This window comes from Procambarus clarkii, chromosome 6, assembly GCF_040958095.1.
Source record: "Procambarus clarkii isolate CNS0578487 chromosome 6, FALCON_Pclarkii_2.0, whole genome shotgun sequence".
Classification (NCBI taxonomy): domain Eukaryota; kingdom Metazoa; phylum Arthropoda; class Malacostraca; order Decapoda; family Cambaridae; genus Procambarus; species Procambarus clarkii.
Genome location: NC_091155.1, coordinates 2,734,652 through 2,750,219, shown reverse-complemented (window position 1 = coordinate 2,750,219; position 15,568 = coordinate 2,734,652). Strand labels below are relative to the sequence as shown.

At 55.3% G+C, this 15,568-nt stretch overlaps 1 protein-coding gene across 1 annotated transcript; it reads left to right on the top strand.

Annotated features, from left to right (window-relative positions):
* The first annotated feature begins 13,533 nt into the window (after nt 1–13,533).
* LOC138354710 (kinesin-like protein K39) lies at nt 13,534–15,269 on the top strand. The gene is made up of 2 exons (XM_069309144.1): nt 13,534–13,545; nt 13,758–15,269. Exons 1-2 carry the CDS (start codon nt 13,534–13,536, stop codon nt 15,267–15,269), a joined length of 1,524 nt encoding a protein of 507 aa, XP_069165245.1.
* Nucleotides 15,270–15,568: the final 299 nt, after the last annotated feature.

Below are 15,568 nucleotides of genomic sequence, written 5' to 3'. Positions count from 1 at the left end.
AGTATAAAGACTATAGTCGGCCAAGTTACCCGTGAGCGCGCAAAATCTGTAAAATGATATACTCGTTTGAGTTTTCTCACCTTGTTTCTCGTGCTACATCGAATTTTCTATAGTGGTATATGCATATAAGGTCTAAAAGCAAGGAGTGAGTCCTACAACAGAGCCTAAGGTGGGCAAAGTTACTCGTGAACGAGCACCAGTTGGCACACCTGCAGACTAATGTATATACTCGTTCAGTTTGATAACATTAATTTTCGTGCTGCGTCCTTCAGTTTGGTATCAAATTGTTCGCAATAAAAAGGCGCGTATTTTAAAACTAGTCCCATAATAATAGAACAATAAATAGAATTTTAACAAATATTTTAACTTTTGGACACTTTTTGACGCTTATCGCCACAAAATTATTTATATCTCTCCAATGTTCTGACATCAAAATTCATGTTACGTCTTTCATTTTGGTATCAAATTGTGTGCAGTCTGAAGGCGCTCATCTTGAAACCACTCCCAGATTGTTAGGATTAAATGTAACTTTTTAACAAATATTTTAATGAGTGACGCCGGACGTTCTCGCCGGAGTAGACTCACCAGAAAAGTGAACGACAACGTATTAGTGAGCTGTCGTCGCTAGCACACTAAAGTGTTAACCTAACTTTTCAGATGTTTTGGCACGTTCCCTGACACCTTATATGTCCAACCACTTGGGCTGGACGATAGAGCGACGTTCTCGCGTCATGCAGTTCGGCGTTCAATCCCCGACCGTCCAAGTGGTTGGGCACACTTTCCTTCCCTCCCGTCCCATCCCAAATCCTTATCCTGACCCCTTCCAAGTGCTATATAGTCGTAATGGCTTGGCGCTTTCCCCCCTGATAGTTCCCTAGTTCCCTGACACCTTATGCCTCTGTTCACCTAGTGGTAAATAGTAAGTAATTATCAAAAGAAGGCGCCATCGGGAACATGTTTACCCGTAAATAGATATCTAGGAGCAAGGCGACTGTTGTGGATTGCACGCACACACGCACACACATTTTTATTTATAATTTATTTTTATACAAACAAAACAAATATTTTAAGTTAATTTTTCTTTTTATAAACAAAAGATTACAATAAGCTTTTCAGGGGTCCAACTCGTTGGTGATGATTTTATTAATGCCTACAAAAGTTATCTCCAACCCTGTGAGAAAGTCCATGCCCAGGATCATAATATCTTCGTTGTTGTCAATTAAGGCGTCAACGGTTGATGTCTTCCCTAGAACAGTCAGTTCCATCGATGCTTGGCGATCAACGGTGAACTTTTCTTCGGCGGCGTCTAGGTATGTGATAGCTTGTGGGGCTTGGTGCACCTGGAGGCCGCACTCTCTGACGATGTCGTCTGTGATATAGGTGTAGGTGCAGCCGGTATCTATTATGCACCTCTTGATCTTTGTTTGGCCCCCAACGGTACAGGGGAGAATAAGGTGATCATTGATGATGTGGCGCCTCTTCTTAGACAGGCTGCGTACCACAAGGGTCGGCTAGCTGGCTGACAGTCTTATGCTGCAGCGGTAATTATTAAGTACATCTAAACCCAGTAAGTTGGAAATCTTGTCCCTTACCAAGATTATTGTATTAATCCTAACATTATCTTCACACACCAATTCTTCCTTCAAAATCCCAACGACTCCATCTGGCCATTGCAGGTGAGGGGGATAGGGTTTAATCTTGTCTCTCAGTCCACAGTCAATGACAGTCTGGAGGGACACGTGTGTGTTACGGGCCCCGGTGTCTATACAGAAGTCGAGGACCTTCTGGCCCAACTTGCAGGGAAGTTGGAGTACATTGTAGTCGTCCTTGAGCAGACGAAGTTCGTGTTCGTGCTCCATCTTGAGAAATTATCTATGTATGGCATCAGTCTCTTCAGCAACATAACATATACTAGATGTTAACATATATAGTTAGGCGGCCATTAACTCCCGCTTAATATTCTGAGAACCAGGTCTGGCCATGGCCGATCATTCTACTATGACACCCTTCACCTCCCACAAACTACATATCTATTAAAGACAGGTGGAATGGTAGGGAAGGTAGGGAAGGGTAGGGAAGGGTAGGGAAGGTGGGGCAGGGTAGGGAAGGTGGGGAATGGTAGGGAAGGTAGGGAAGGGTAGGGAAGGTGGGGAATGGTAGGGAAGGTGGGAAAGGGTAGGGAAGGTGGGGAAGGGTAGGGAAAGTGGTGAAGGGCAGGGAGGGTGGTGAAGGGTAGGGAAGGTGGGGCAGGGTAGGGAAGGTGAGGAAGGTTAAGGAAGGTGGTGAAGGGTAGGGAAGGTGATGAAGGGTAGAGAAGGTGGTGAAGGGTAGGGAAGGTGGGGAACAGTAGGGAAGGTGGTGAGGGTAGGGAAGGTGGTGAAGGGTAGGGAAGGTGGGGAAGGGTAGGGAAGGTGGAGAAGGGTAGGGAAGGTGGTGAAGGGTAGGGAAGGTAGTGAAGGGTAGGGAAGGTGGGGAAGGGTAGGGAAGGTAGTGAAGGGTAGGGAAGGTGGTGTGGGGTAGGGAAGGTGGTGAAGGGTAGGGAAGGTGGTGAGGGGTAGGGAAGGAGGTGAAGGGGAGGGAAGGTGGTGTAGGGTAGGGAAGGTGGGGTAGGGTAGGGAAGGTAGGGCAGGGTAGGGAAGGTGGTGAAGGGTAGGGAAGGTGGGGCAGGGTAGGGAAGGTGAGGCAGTGTAGGGAAGGTGGGGAAGGGTAGGGAAGGTGGTGAAGGGTAGGGAAGGTGGTGAAGGGTAAGGAAGGTGGTGAAGGGTAGGGAAGGTGGTGAAGGGTAAGGAAGGTGGTGAAGGGTAGGGAAGGTGGTGTATGGTAGGGAAGGTGGTGAAGGGTAGGGAAGGTGGTGAAGGGTAGGGAAGGTGGTGTATGGTAGGGAAGGTGGTGAAGGGTAGGGAAGGTGGTGAAGGGCAGGGAGGGTGGTGAAGGGTAGGGAAGGTGGGGCAGGGTAGGGAAGGTGGGGTAGGGTAGGGAAGGTGGGGTAGGGTAGGGAAGGTAGGGCAGGGTAGTGAAGGTGGTGAAGGGTAGGGAAGGTAGGGCAAGGTAGGGAAGTTGGTGAAGGGTAGGGAAGGTGGTGAAGAGTAGGGAAGGTGGGGCAGGGATGCGAAGGTGGGGCAGGGTAGGGATGGAGGGATAGGGTAGGGAAGGTGGGGCAGGGTAGTGTAGATGGTGAAGGGTAGGGAAGGTGGTGAAGGGTAGGGAAGGTGAAGCAGGGTAGAGAAGGTGGTGATGGGTAGGGAAAGTGGGGCAGGGTAGGGAAGGGGGGGGGGCAGGGAAGGGAAGGTGGTGAAGGACAAGGAAGGTGGGGAAGGGTAGGGAAGGTGGTGAAGGGTAGGGAAGGTGGTGCAGGGTAGGGAAGGTGGTGAAGGGTAGGGAAGGTGGTGAAGGGTAGGGAAGGTGGTGAAGGGTAGGGAAGGTGGTGAAGGGTTGGGAAGGTGGGGTAGGGTAGGGAAGGTGGTGAAGGGTAGGGAAGGTGGTGAAGGGTAGGGAAGGTGGGGCTGGGTCGGGAAGGTGGTGAAGGGTAGGGAAGGTGGGGTAGGGTAGGGAAGGTGGTGAAGGGTAGGGAAGGTGGTGAAGGGTAGGGAAGGTGGGGTAGGGTAGGGAAGGTGGTGAAGGGTAGGGAAGGTGGGGCAGGGTAGGGAAGGTGGTGAAGGGTAGGGAAGGTGGGGTAGGGTAGGGAAGGTGGGGCTGGGTATATCTTGAGGTTATCTTGAGATGATTTCGGGGGGCTTAGTGTCCCCGCGGCCCGGTCCTCGACCAGGCCTCCACCCCCAGGAAGCAGCAGCAGGTGGTGAAGGGTAGGGAGGGTGGTGAACGGTAGGGAAGGTGGGGCAGGGTAGGGAAGGTGGGGTAGGGTAGGGAAGGTGGGGTAGGGTAGGGAAGGTAGGGCAGGGTAGTGAAGGTGGTGAAGGGTAGGGAAGGTAGGGCAAGGTAGGGAAGTTGGTGAAGGGTAGGGAAGGTGGTGAAGAGTAGGGAAGGTGGGGCAGGGATGCGAAGGTGGGGCAGGGTAGGGATGGAGGGATAGGGTAGGGTAGGTGGGGGCAGGGTAGGGAAGGTGTTGAAGGGTTGGGAAGGTGGGGGAGGGTAGGAAAGGTGGTGAAGGGTAGGGAAGGTGATGAAGGGTATGGAAGGTGGGGCAGGGAAGAGACGGTGGTGAAGGGTAGGAAAGGTGGTGAAGGGTAGGGAAGGTGGTGAAGGGTAGGGAAGGTGGGGCAGGGTAGGGAAGGTGGTGAAGGGTAGGGAAGGTAGTGAAGGGTAGGGAAGGTGGGCAGGGTAGGGTAGGTAATGAAGGGTAAGGAAGGAAGGGCAGGGTAGGGAAGGTGGGGCAGGGTAGGGAAGATGGTGAAGGGTAAAGAAGGTGGTGAAGAGTAGGGAAGGTGGTGAAGGGTAGGGAAGGTGGTGACGGGTAGGGAAGGTGGGGCAGGGTAGGGAAGGTTGTGAAGGGTAGGGAAGGTGGTGAAGAGTAGGGTAGGTGGGGCAGGGTAGGAAAGGTGATGAAGGTTAAGGAAGGCAGGGCAGGGTAGGGAAGGTGGGGCAGGGTAGGGAAGATGGTGAAGGGTAAAGAAGGTGGTGAAGGGTAGGGAAGGTGGTGAAGGATAGGGAAGGTGGGGCAGGGTAGGGAAGGTGGTGAAGGGTAGGAAAGGTGGTGAAGGGTAGGGATGGTGGTGAAGGTAAGAGAAGGTGGTGTAGGGTAGGGAAGGTGGGGCAGGGTAGGGAAGGTGGTGAAGGGTAGGAAAGGTGGTGAAGGGTTGGGAAGGTGATGAAAGGTAGGGAAGGTGGTGATGGATAGGGAAATTGGTTTTGTAGGGAAGGTGGTGAAGGGTAGTGAAAATGGTGAAGGGTAGGGAAGGTGATGAAAGGTAAGGAAGGTAGGGCAGGGTAGGGAAGGTGGGGCAGGGTAGGGAAGATGGTGAAGGGTAAAGAAGGTGGTGAAGGGTAGGGAAGGTGGTGAAGGGTAGGGAATGTGGTGAAGGGTAGGGAAGGTGGTGAAGGGAAGGCAAGGTGGGGCAGGGTAGGGAAGTTGGTGAAGAGTAGGGATGGTGGAGCTGGGTAGAGAAGGTGTGGCAGGGTAGGTAAGGTGGGGCAGGGTAGGGAAAGTGGGGCAGGGTAGGGAAGGTTGTGAAGGGTAGGGAAGGTGGTGAAGGGTAGGGAAGGTGTTGAAGAGTAGGGAAGGTGGGGCAGGGTAAGGAAGGTGGTGAAGGTTAGGGAAAGTTGTGAAGGGTAGGGAAGGTGGTGAAGGGTAGGAAAGGTGGGGCAAGGTAGGGTAGGTGGTGAAGGGTAGGGAAGGTGGTGAAGAGTAGGGTAGGTGGGGCAGGGTAGGAAAGGTGATGAAGAGTAAGGAAGGCAGGGCAGGGTAGGGAAGGTGGGGCAGGGTAGGGAAGATGGTGAAGGGTAAAGAAGGTGGTGAAGGGTAGGAAAGGTTTTGGCAGGGTAGGGAAGGTGGTGAAGGGTAGGGAAGGTGGGGCAGGGTAGGGAAGGTGGTGAAGGGTAGGGAAGGTGGTGAAGGGATGGGAAGGTGATGAAAGGTAGGGAAGGTGGTGATGGATAGGGAAGGTAGGGCAGAGAAGGGAAGGTGGGGCAGGGTAGGGAAGGTAGTGAAGGGTAAAGAAGGCGGTGAAGGATAGGGAAATTGGTTTTGTAGGGAAGGTGGTGAAGGGTAGTGAAAATGGTGAAGGGTAGGGAAGGTGATGAAGGGTAAGGAAGGTAGGGCAGGGTAGGGAAGGTGGGGCAGGGTAGGGAAGATGGTGAAGGGTAAAGAAGGTGGTGAAGGGTAGGGAAGGTGGTGAAGGGTAGGGAAGGTGGTGAAGGGTAGGGAAGGTGGTGAAGGGAAGGCAAGGTGGGGCAGGGTAGGGAAGGTGGTGAAGAGTAGGGAAGGTGGTGAAGGGTAGGGATGGTGGAGCTGGGTAGAGAAGGTGTGGCAGGGTAGGTAAGGTGGGGCAGGGTAGGGAAAGTGGGGCAGGGTAGGGAAGGTTGTGAAGGGTAGGGAAGGTGGTGAAGGGTAGGGAAGGTGTTGAAGAGTAGGGAAGGTGGGGCAGGGTAAGGAAGGTGGTGAAGGTTAGGGAAAGTTGTGAAGGGTAGGGAAGGTGGTGAAGGGTAGGAAAGGTGGGGCAGGGTAGGGTAGGTGGTGAAGGGTAGGAACGGTCGGTCAGGGTAGGGAAAATGATGAAGGGTAGGGAAAGAGGTGAAGGGTAGGGATGGTGGTGAAGAGTATGGTAGGTGGTGAAGGGTAGGGAAGTTGATGAAGGGTAGGGAAGGTGGGGCATGGTAGGAAAAATGGTGAAGGGAAGGGTAGGTGGGGCAGGGTAGGGTAGGTGGTGAAGGGTAGGGAAGGTGGTGAAGAGTATGGTACGTGGTGAAGGAAAGGGAAGTTGATGAAGGGTAGGGAAGGTGGGGCAGGGTAGGGAAGGTGGTGAAGGGTAAAGAGGGTGGTTAAGGGGAAGGAAGGTGGTGAAGGGTAGGGAAGGTGGTACAGGGTAGGGAAAGTGGTGAAAGGTAGGGAAGGTGGGGCAGGGTAGGGAAGGTGGGGTAGGGTAGGGAAGGTGGAGAAGGGTAGGGAAGGTGGTGAAGGGTAGGGAAGGTGGTGAAGGGTAGGGAAGGTGGTGAAGGGTAAGGAAGGTGGTGAAGGGTAGGGATGGTGGTGAAGGTTCAGGAAGGTGGTGAAAGGTAAGGAAGGTGGTGAAGAGTTGGGAAGGTGGGGCAGGGTACGGAAGGTGGTGCAGTGTAGGGAAGGTGGTGAAGGGTAGGGAAGGTGGTGAAGGGTAGGGAAGGTGGGGGCAGGGGTAGGGAAGGTGGTGAAGGGTAAGGAAGGTGGGGGCACGGGTAGGGAAGGTGGTGAAGGGGAAGGAAAGTGGGACAGGGTAGGGAAGGTGGTGAAGGGTAGGGAAGGTGATGAAGGGTAGGGAAGGTGGTGAAGGGTAGGGAAGGTGGGCTAGGGTAGGGAAGGTGTTGAAGGGTAGGGAAGGTGGGGCAGGGTAGGGTAGGTGGTGAAGGGTAGGGAAGCTGGGGCAGAGTAGGGAAGGTGGGGCAGGGTAGGGAAGGTGGGCTAGGGTAGGGAAGGTGTTGAAGGGTAGGGAAGGTGGGGCAGGGTAGGGTAGGTGGTGAAGGGTAGGGAAAGTGGTGAAGGGTAGGGAAGGTGGAGCAGGGTACTGAAGGTGGGACAGGGTAAGGAAGGTGGGGCAGGGTAGGGAAGGTGGGGCAGTGTAGGGAAGTTGGGGCAGGGTAGGGAAGGTGGGGCAGGGTAGGGAAGGTTGTGAAGGGTAGGGAAGGTGGGACAGGGTAGGGAAGTTGGTGAAGGGTAGGGAAAATGGTGAAGGGTAGGGAAGGTGATGAATGGTAAGGAAAGTAGGGCAAGGTAGGGAAGATGTAGCAGGGTAGGGAAGGTAGTTAAGGGTAAAGAAGGTGGTGAAGGGTAGGGAAGGTGATGAAGGGTAGGGAAGGTGGTGAAGGGTAGGGAAGGTGGTGAAGGGTAGGGAAGGTGGTGAAGGGTAGGGAAGGTTGGGCAGGGTGGGGAAGGAGATGAAGGGTAGGGAAGGTGATGAAGGGTAGGGAAGATGGGGCAGAAGAGGGAAGGTGGTGAAGGGTAGGGAAGGTGGTGATGGGTAGGGAAGGTTGGGCAGGGTGGGGAAGGTGGTGAAGGGTAGGGAAGGTGGTGATGGGTAGGGAAGGTGATGAAGGGTATGGAAGGTGGGGCAGGGAAGAGACGGTGGTGAAGGGTAGGGATGGTGGTGAAGGGTAGGGAAGGTGGTGAAGGGTAGGGAAGGTGGGGCAGGGTGGGGAAGGTGGTGAAGGGTTGGGAAGGTGGGGCATGGTAGGAAAAATGGTGAAGGGAAGCGTAGGTGGGGCAGGGTAGGGTAGGTGGTGAAGGGTAGGGAAGGTGGTGAAGAGTATGGTAGGTGGTGAAGGGTAGGGAAGTTGATGAAGGGTAGGGAAGGTGGGGCAGGGTAGGGAAGGTGGTGAAGGGTAAAGAGGGTGGTTAAGGGTTGGGAAAGTGGTGAAGGGTAGGGAAGGTGGGGCAGGGTAGGGAAGGTGGGGCAGGGTAGGGAAGGTGGGGCAGGGTAGGGAAGATGGTGAAGGGTAGGGAAGGTGGTGAAGGGTAGGGAAGGTGGTGAAGGGTAGGGAAGGTGGTGAAGGGTAGGGAAGGTGGTGAAGCGTAAGGAAGGTGGTGAAGGGTAGGGAAGGTGGTGAAAGGAAGGGAAGGTGGTGAAGGGTCAGGAAGGTGGTGAAAGGAAGGGAAGGTGGTGAAGGGTCAGGAAGGTGGTGAAAGGAAGGGAAGGTGGTGAAGAGTTGGGAAGGTGGGGCAGGGTACGGAAAGTGGGGCAGGGTAGGGAAGGTGGTGAAGGGTTGGGAAGGTGGTGAAGGGTAGGGAAGGTGGTGAAGGGTTGGGAAGGTGGTGAATGGTAGGGAAGGTGGTGAAGGGTAGGGAAGGTGGTGAAGGGTAGGGAAGGTGGTGAAGAGTTGGGAAGGTGGGGCAGGGTAGGGAAGGTGGTGAAGGGTAGGGAAGGTGGTGAAGGGTAGGGAAAGTGGGGCAGGGTAGGGAAGGTGGTGAAGGGTTGGGAAGGTGGTGAAGGGTAGGGAAGGTGGTGAAGGGTTGGGAAGGTGGTGAAGGGTAGGGAAGGTGGTGAAGGGTAGGGAAGGTGGTTAAGGGTAGGGAAGGTGGGGCAGGGTAGGGAAGGTGGTGAAGGGTAGGGAAGGTGGTGAAGGGTAAGGAAGGTGGTGAAGGTTAGGGAAGGTGGGGCAGGGTAGGGAAGGTGATGAAGGGTAGAGAAGGTGGTGAAGGGTAGGGAAGATGGGGCAGGGAAGGGAAGGAGGTGAAGGGTAGGGAAGGTAGTGAAGGGTAGGGAAGGTGGTGTAGGGTAGGGAAGGTCGTGCAGGGTAGAGAAGGTGGTGAAGGGTAGGGAAGATGGGGTAGTGAAGGGAAGGTGGTGAAGGGTAGGGAAGGTAGTGAAAGGTAGGGAAGGTGGTAAAGGGTAGAGAAGGTGGTGAAGGGTAGGGATGGTGGTAAAGGGTAGGAAAGGTGGGGCAGGGTAGCGAAGGTGGTAAAGGGAAGAGAAGGTGGGGCAGGGTAGGGATGATAGTGAAGGGAAGGGAAGGTGGGGCATAGTAGGGTAGGTGGTGAAGGAAAGGGAAGGTGGTGACGGGTAGGAAAGGAGGGGCAGAGTAGGTCAGGTGGTGAAGGGTAGGGAAGGTGGTGAAGGGCAGGGAAGGTGGGGCAGGGTAGGGTAGGTGGGGCAGGGTAGGGAAGGTTGTGAAGGGTAGGGAAAGTGGTGAAGGGTAGGGAAGGAGGGGCAGGGTAGGGAAGGTGGTGAAGGGTAGGGAAGATATTGAAGGGTAGGGTAGGTGGGGGCAGGGTAGGGAAGGTGGTGAAGGGTTGGGAAGGTGGGGGAGGGTAGGAAAGGTGGTGAAGGGTAGGGAAGGTGATGAAGGGTATGAAAGTTGGGGCAGGGAAGAGACGGTGGTGAAGGGTAGGGAAGGTGGTGAAGGGTAGGGAAGGTGGTGAAGGGTAGGGAAGGTGGTGCAGGGTATGGAAGGTGGTGAAGGGTAGGGAAGGTGGTGAAGGGTAAGGAAGGTGGTGAAGGGTAGGGAAGGTGGGGCAGGGTAGGGACGGTGATGAAGGGTAAGGAAGGTAGGGCAGGGTTGGGAAGATGGTGAAGGGTAAAGAAGGTGGTGAAGAGTAGGGAAGGTGGTGAAGGGTAGGGAAGGTGGTGAAGGGTAGGGAAGGTGCGGCAGGGTCGGGAAGGTGGTGAACTGTATTGTAGGTGGTGAAGGGTAGGGCTGTTGGAGACGGGTAGGAAAGGTGTGGCAGAGTAGGGTTGGTGGTGAAGGGTAGGGAAGGTGGTGAAGGATAGGGAAGGTAGGGCAGGGTAGGGAAGGTTGTGAAGGGTAGGGAAAGTGGTGAAGGGTAGGGAAGGAGGGGCAGGGTATGGAAGGTGGTGAAGGATAGGGAAGGTGGTGAAGAGTAGGGTAGGTGGGGCAGGGTAGGAAAGGTGATGAAGGGTAAGAAAGGCAGGGCAGGGTAGGGAAGGTGGGGCAGAGTAGGAAAGGTGGTGAAAGGTAGGGAAGAGGATGAAGGGTATGAAAGGTGGGGCATGGTAGGGAAGGTGGTGAAGGGTAGGGATGGTGGTGAAGGGTAGGGAAGGTGGTGAAGGGTAGGGAAGGTGGGGCAGGGTAGGGAAGGTGGTGAAGGGTAGGAAAGGTGGTGAAGGGTTGGGAAGGTGATGAAAGGTAGGGAAGGTGGGGCAGAGAAGGAAAGGTGGGGCAAGGTAAGGAAGGTAGTGAAGGGTAAAGAAGGCGGTGAAGGGTAGGGAAATTGGTGAAGGGTAGGGAAGGTGGTGAAGGGTAGTGAAAATGGTGAAGGGTAGGGAAGGTGATGAAGGGTAAGGAAGGTGGTGAAGGGTAGGGAATTTGGTGAAGGGTAGGGAAGGTGGGGCAGGGTAGGGAAGGTAGGGCAGGGTAGGGAAGGTGGTGAAGGGTAGGGAAGAGCATGAAGGGTATGAGAGGTGGGGCATGGTAGGGACGGTGGTGAAGGGTAGGGATGGTGGTGAAGGTTAGGGAAGGTGGTGAAGGGTAGGGAAGGTGGGGCAGGGTAGGGAAAGTGTTGAAGGGTAGGGAATGTGTTGAAGGGTAGGGATGTTGGGGCAGGGTTGGGAAGGTGTGGCAGGGTAGGGAAGGTGGGGCAGGGTAGGGAAAGTGGGGCAGGGTAGGGAAGGTGGTGAAGGGTAGGGAAGGTGGTGAAAGGTAGGAAAGGTGGTGGCAGGGTAGGGTAGGTGGTGAAGGGTCGGAAAGGTCGGCCGGGTAGGGAAAGTGGTGAAGGGTAGGGAAGGTGGTGAAGGGTATGGTAGGTGGTGAAGGGTAGGGAAGGTGGTGAAGGGTAGGGAATGTGTTGAAGGGTAGGGAATATGTTGAAGGGTAGGGAAGTTGGGGCAGGGTTGGGAAGGTGTGGCAGGGTAGGGATGGTGGGGCAGGGTAGGGAAAGTGGGCAGGGTAGGGAAGGTGGTGAAGGGTAGGGAAGGTGGTGAAAGGTAGGGAAGGTGTTGAAGGGTAGGGAAGGTGGGTCAGGGTAAGGAAGGTGGTGAAGGGTAGGGAAGGTGGTGAAGGGTAGGGAAGATGGTGAAGGGTAGGGAAGGTGGGGCAGGGTAGGGAAGGTGGTGAAGGGTAGGGAAGGAGGTGAAGGGTAGGGAAGGTGATGAAGGGTAGGGAAGGTAGGGCAGGGTAGGGAAGGTGGGGCAGGGTAGGGAAGGTGAAGGGTAGGGAAGGTGGTGAAGGGTAGGGAAGGTGGTGAAGGGTAAAGAGGGTGGTGAAGGGTAGGGAAGGTGGTGAAGGGTAGGGAAGGTGGGGCAGCGTATGGAAGGTGGTGAAGGGTAGGGAAGGTGATGAATGGTAAGGAAGGTGGTGAAGGGTAGGCAAGGTGGGGCAGGGTAGGGAAGGTGGTGAAGGTTAGGGAAGGTGGGGCAGGGTAGGGAAGGTTGTACAGGGTAGGAAAGGTGGGGCAGGGTAGGGAAGGTGGTGAAGGGTAGGGAAGGTGGTGAAGGGTAGGGAAGGTTGGGCAGGGTAGGGAAGGTGAGGCAGGGTAGGGAAGGTGGGGCAGGGTAGGGAAGGTTGTGAAGGGTAAGGAAAGGGGGGCAGGGTAGGGAAGGTGGTGAAGGGTAGGGAAGGTGGTGAAGGCTAGGGAAGGTGGTGAAGGGTAGTGAAGGTGGTGAAGGGTAGGGTAGGTTATGAAGTGTAGGGAAGGTGGTGAAGGGTAGGGTCGGTGGTGAAGGGTAGGGAAGGTGGTGAAGGGTTGGGAAGGTGGTGAAGGGTAGGGTAGGTGGTGAAGGGTAGGGAAGGTGGTTAAGGGTAGGGAAGGTGGGGCAGGGTAGGGAAGGTGGGGCAGGGTAGGGAAGGTGGTGAAGGGTAGGGAAGGTGGGGCAGGGTAGGGTAGGTAGGGCAGGGTAGGGAAGGTGGGACAGGGTAGGGAAGGTGGTGAAGGGTAGGGAAGGTGGTGAAGGGTAGGGAAGGTGGTGAAGGGTAGGGAAGGTGGTGAAGGGTAGGGAAGGTGGGGCAGCGTATGGAAGGTGGTGAAGGGTAGGGAAGGTGATGAATGGTAAGGAAGGTGGTGAAGGGTAGGCAAGGTGGGGCAGGGTAGGGAAGGTGGTGAAGGTTAGGGAAGGTGGGGCAGGGTAGGGAAGGTTGGACAGGGTAGGAAAGGTGGGGCAGGGTAGGGAAGGTGGTGAAGGGTAGGGAAGGTGGTGAAGGGTAGGGAAGGTTGGGCAGGGTAGGGAAGGTGAGGCAGGGTAGGGAAGGTGGGGCAGGGTAGGGAAGGTTGTGAAGGGTAAGGAAAGGGGGGCAGGGTAGGGAAGGTGGTGAAGGGTAGGAAAGGTGGTGAAGGCTAGGGAAGGTGGTGAAGGGTAGTGAAGGTGGTGAAGGGTAGGGTAGGTTATGAAGTGTAGGGAAGGTGGTGAAGGGTAGGGTCGGTGGTGAAGGGTAGGGAAGGTGGTGAAGGGTTGGGAAGGTGGTGAAGGGTAGGGTAGGTGGTGAAGGGTAGGGAAGGTGGTTAAGGGTAGGGAAGGTGGGGCAGGGTAGGGAAGGTGGGGCAGGGTAGGGAAGGTGGTGAAGGGTAGGGAAGGTGGGGCAGGGTAGGGTAGGTGGGGCAGGGTAGGGTAGGTGGGGCAGGGTTGGGAAGTTGGGGCAGGGTAGGGAAGGTGGTGAAGGGTAGGGAAGGTGGGGCAGGGTAGGGAAGGTGGGGCAGGGTAGGGAAGGTGGTGAAGGGTAGGGAAGGTGGGGCAGGGTAGGGAAGGTGGTGAAGGGTAGGGAAGGTGGGGCAGGGTAGGGAAGGTGGGGCAGGGTAGGGAAGGTGGTGAAGGGTAGGGAAGGTGGGGCAGGGTAGGGAAGGTGGGGCAGGGTAGGGAAGGTGGGGCAGGGTAGGGAAGGTGGGGCAGGGTAGGGAAGGTGGTGAAGGGTAGGGAAGGTGGGGCAGGGTAGGGAAGGTGGGGCAGGGTAGGGAAGGTGGTGAAGGGTAGGGAAGGTGGGGCAGGGTAGGGAAGGTGGGGCAGGGTAGGGAAGGTGGTGAATGGTAGGGAAGGTGGGGCAGGGTAGGGAAGGTGGGGCAGGGTAGGGAAGGTGGGGCAGGGTAGGGAAGGTGGGGCAGGGTAGGGAAGGTGGTGAAGGGTAGGGAAGGTGGGGCAGGGTAGGGAAGGGACGGTGCTCAGTGGTTCATCCCGGGTGATGTCTGCTGGAGCACCTCAGCCTCCCGGGACGATGCTCAGTGGTTCATCCCGGGTGATGTCTGCTGAAGCACCTCAGCCTCCCGGGGCATTAATACTTCACTGTTCAGTGGAGATCACCAATATATATTTCCCGACCAAAGATCAAATTCACTTACGGGCTATTCATGCCCGTGCCATGCCTTGTAGTGGCTTAATCTTCATCAATCAATCAGTACTAATACGTAATGATGGACCACCAGTAAGTCACAGATGAGTCGGCTGATGTGTGTGAGTGTGAGTAGTGTGTGTGTGCTCGTTATCATAGAGGCAGACACACATGGGTGTCATGCCTGTGTATGTGAGTAGTGTCAGTCACAAACACAACTTCTGAAGCCTTGCCTCAACACCTCAGTATACTGGCACTGTGGCAGGTGATATGAAGCCGCACCTTACAGTCCACTCGGAGTGGGCTTCAGAGGCGTGGGGAGCTCATCTCTCACTCTACACCTTCATGAAAAAAGATATTCCTCAATTGTTTCGTATCAAATACAGGTAATTGCTTGCACTTAGCGTGTTCTGACGCACCTGACGCCTTGCCCTGCAACACAGCTTCATGATGAGAGAGCTGCAGCTCCTGCCACACAGCTTCATGATGAGAGAGCTGCAGCACCTGCCACACAGCTTCATGATGAGAGAGCTGCAGCACCTGCCACACAGCTTCATGATGAGAGAGCTGCAGCTCCTGCCACACAGCTTCATGATGAGAGAGCTGCAGCTCCTGCCACACAGCTTCATGATGAGAGAGCTGCAGCTCCTGCCACACAGCTTCATGATGAGAGAGCTGCAGCACCTGCCACACAGCTTCATGATGAGAGAGCTGCAGCTCCTGCCACACAGCTTCATGAGGAGAGAGCTGCAGCTCCTGCCACACAGCTTCATGAGGAGAGAGCTGCAGCTCCTGCCACACAGCTTCATGATGAGAGAGCTGCAGCTCCTGCCACACAGCTTCATGATGAGAGAGCTGCAGCTCCTGCCACACAGCTTCATGATGAGAGAGCTGCAGCTCCTGCCACACAGCTTCATGAGGAGAGAGCTGCAGCACCTGCCACACAGCTTCATGAGGAGAGAGCTGCAGCACCTGCCACACAGCTTCATGAGGAGAGAGCTGCAGCACCTGCCATACAGCTTCATGATGAGAGAGCTGCAGCTCCTGCCACACAGCTTCAAGATGAGAGAGCTGCAGCTCCTGCCACACAGCTTCATGATGAGAGAGCTGCAGCTCCTGCCACACAGCTTCATGATGAGAGAGCTGCAGCACCTGCCACACAGCTTCATGATGAGAGAGCTGCAGCTCCTGCCACACAGCTTCATGATGAGAGAGCTGCAGCTCCTGCCACACAGCTTCATGAGGAGAGAGCTGCAGCACCTGCCACACAGCTTCATGAGGAGAGAGCTGCAGCACCTGCCACACAGCTTCATGATGAGAGAGCTGCAGCTCCTGCCACACAGCTTCATGAGGAGAGAGCTGCAGCACCTGCCACACAGCTTCATGAGGAGAGAGCTGCAGCACCTGCCACACAGCTTCATGATCAGAGAGCTGCAGCACCTGCCACACAGCTTCATGATCAGAGAGCTGCAGCTCCTGCCACACAGCTTCATGAGGAGAGAGCTGCAGCACCTGCCACACAGCTTCATGAGGAGAGAGCTGCAGCTCCTGCCACACAGCTTCATGATGAGAGAGCTGCAGCACCTGCCACACAGCTTCATGATGAGAGAGCTGCAGCTCCTGCCACACAGCTTCATGATGAGAGAGCTGCAGCTCCTGCCACACAGCTTCATGAGGAGAGAGCTGCAGCACCTGCCACACAGCTTCATGAGGAGAGAGCTGCAGCACCTGCCACACAGCTTCATGATGAGAGAGCTGCAGCTCCTGCCACACAGCTTCATGATGAGAGAGCTGCAGCTCCTGCCACACAGCTTCATGAGGAGAGAGCTGCAGCTCCTGCCACACAGCTTCATGATGAGAGAGCTGCAGCTCCTGCCACACAGCTTCATGATGAGAGAGGGAGAACATGCAGATGAGTGCAACATTCACATTGACTTGGAACGTCAAGAAGAGTCGTGCATCTTGATTACGAAAAGCTTTATATTAATTTGGGCTTCAGTTCCCTTTATCTGCCCCCTAGAGACAGTGGACTTTACCTGCAAGTGTCTACACCTTTGGCCATTAACAAGGAACATGGCCAATATTGTTGGTGAGAGCTTGCAAAGAGTTGTTATATTGTATTGCTAATATTGCTGACACTTCCAGACACGTGAGTAACTATTCACTAACATATACAGCCGCAGCCACTCACGCCAGACATTTGCAGATTTTCCAT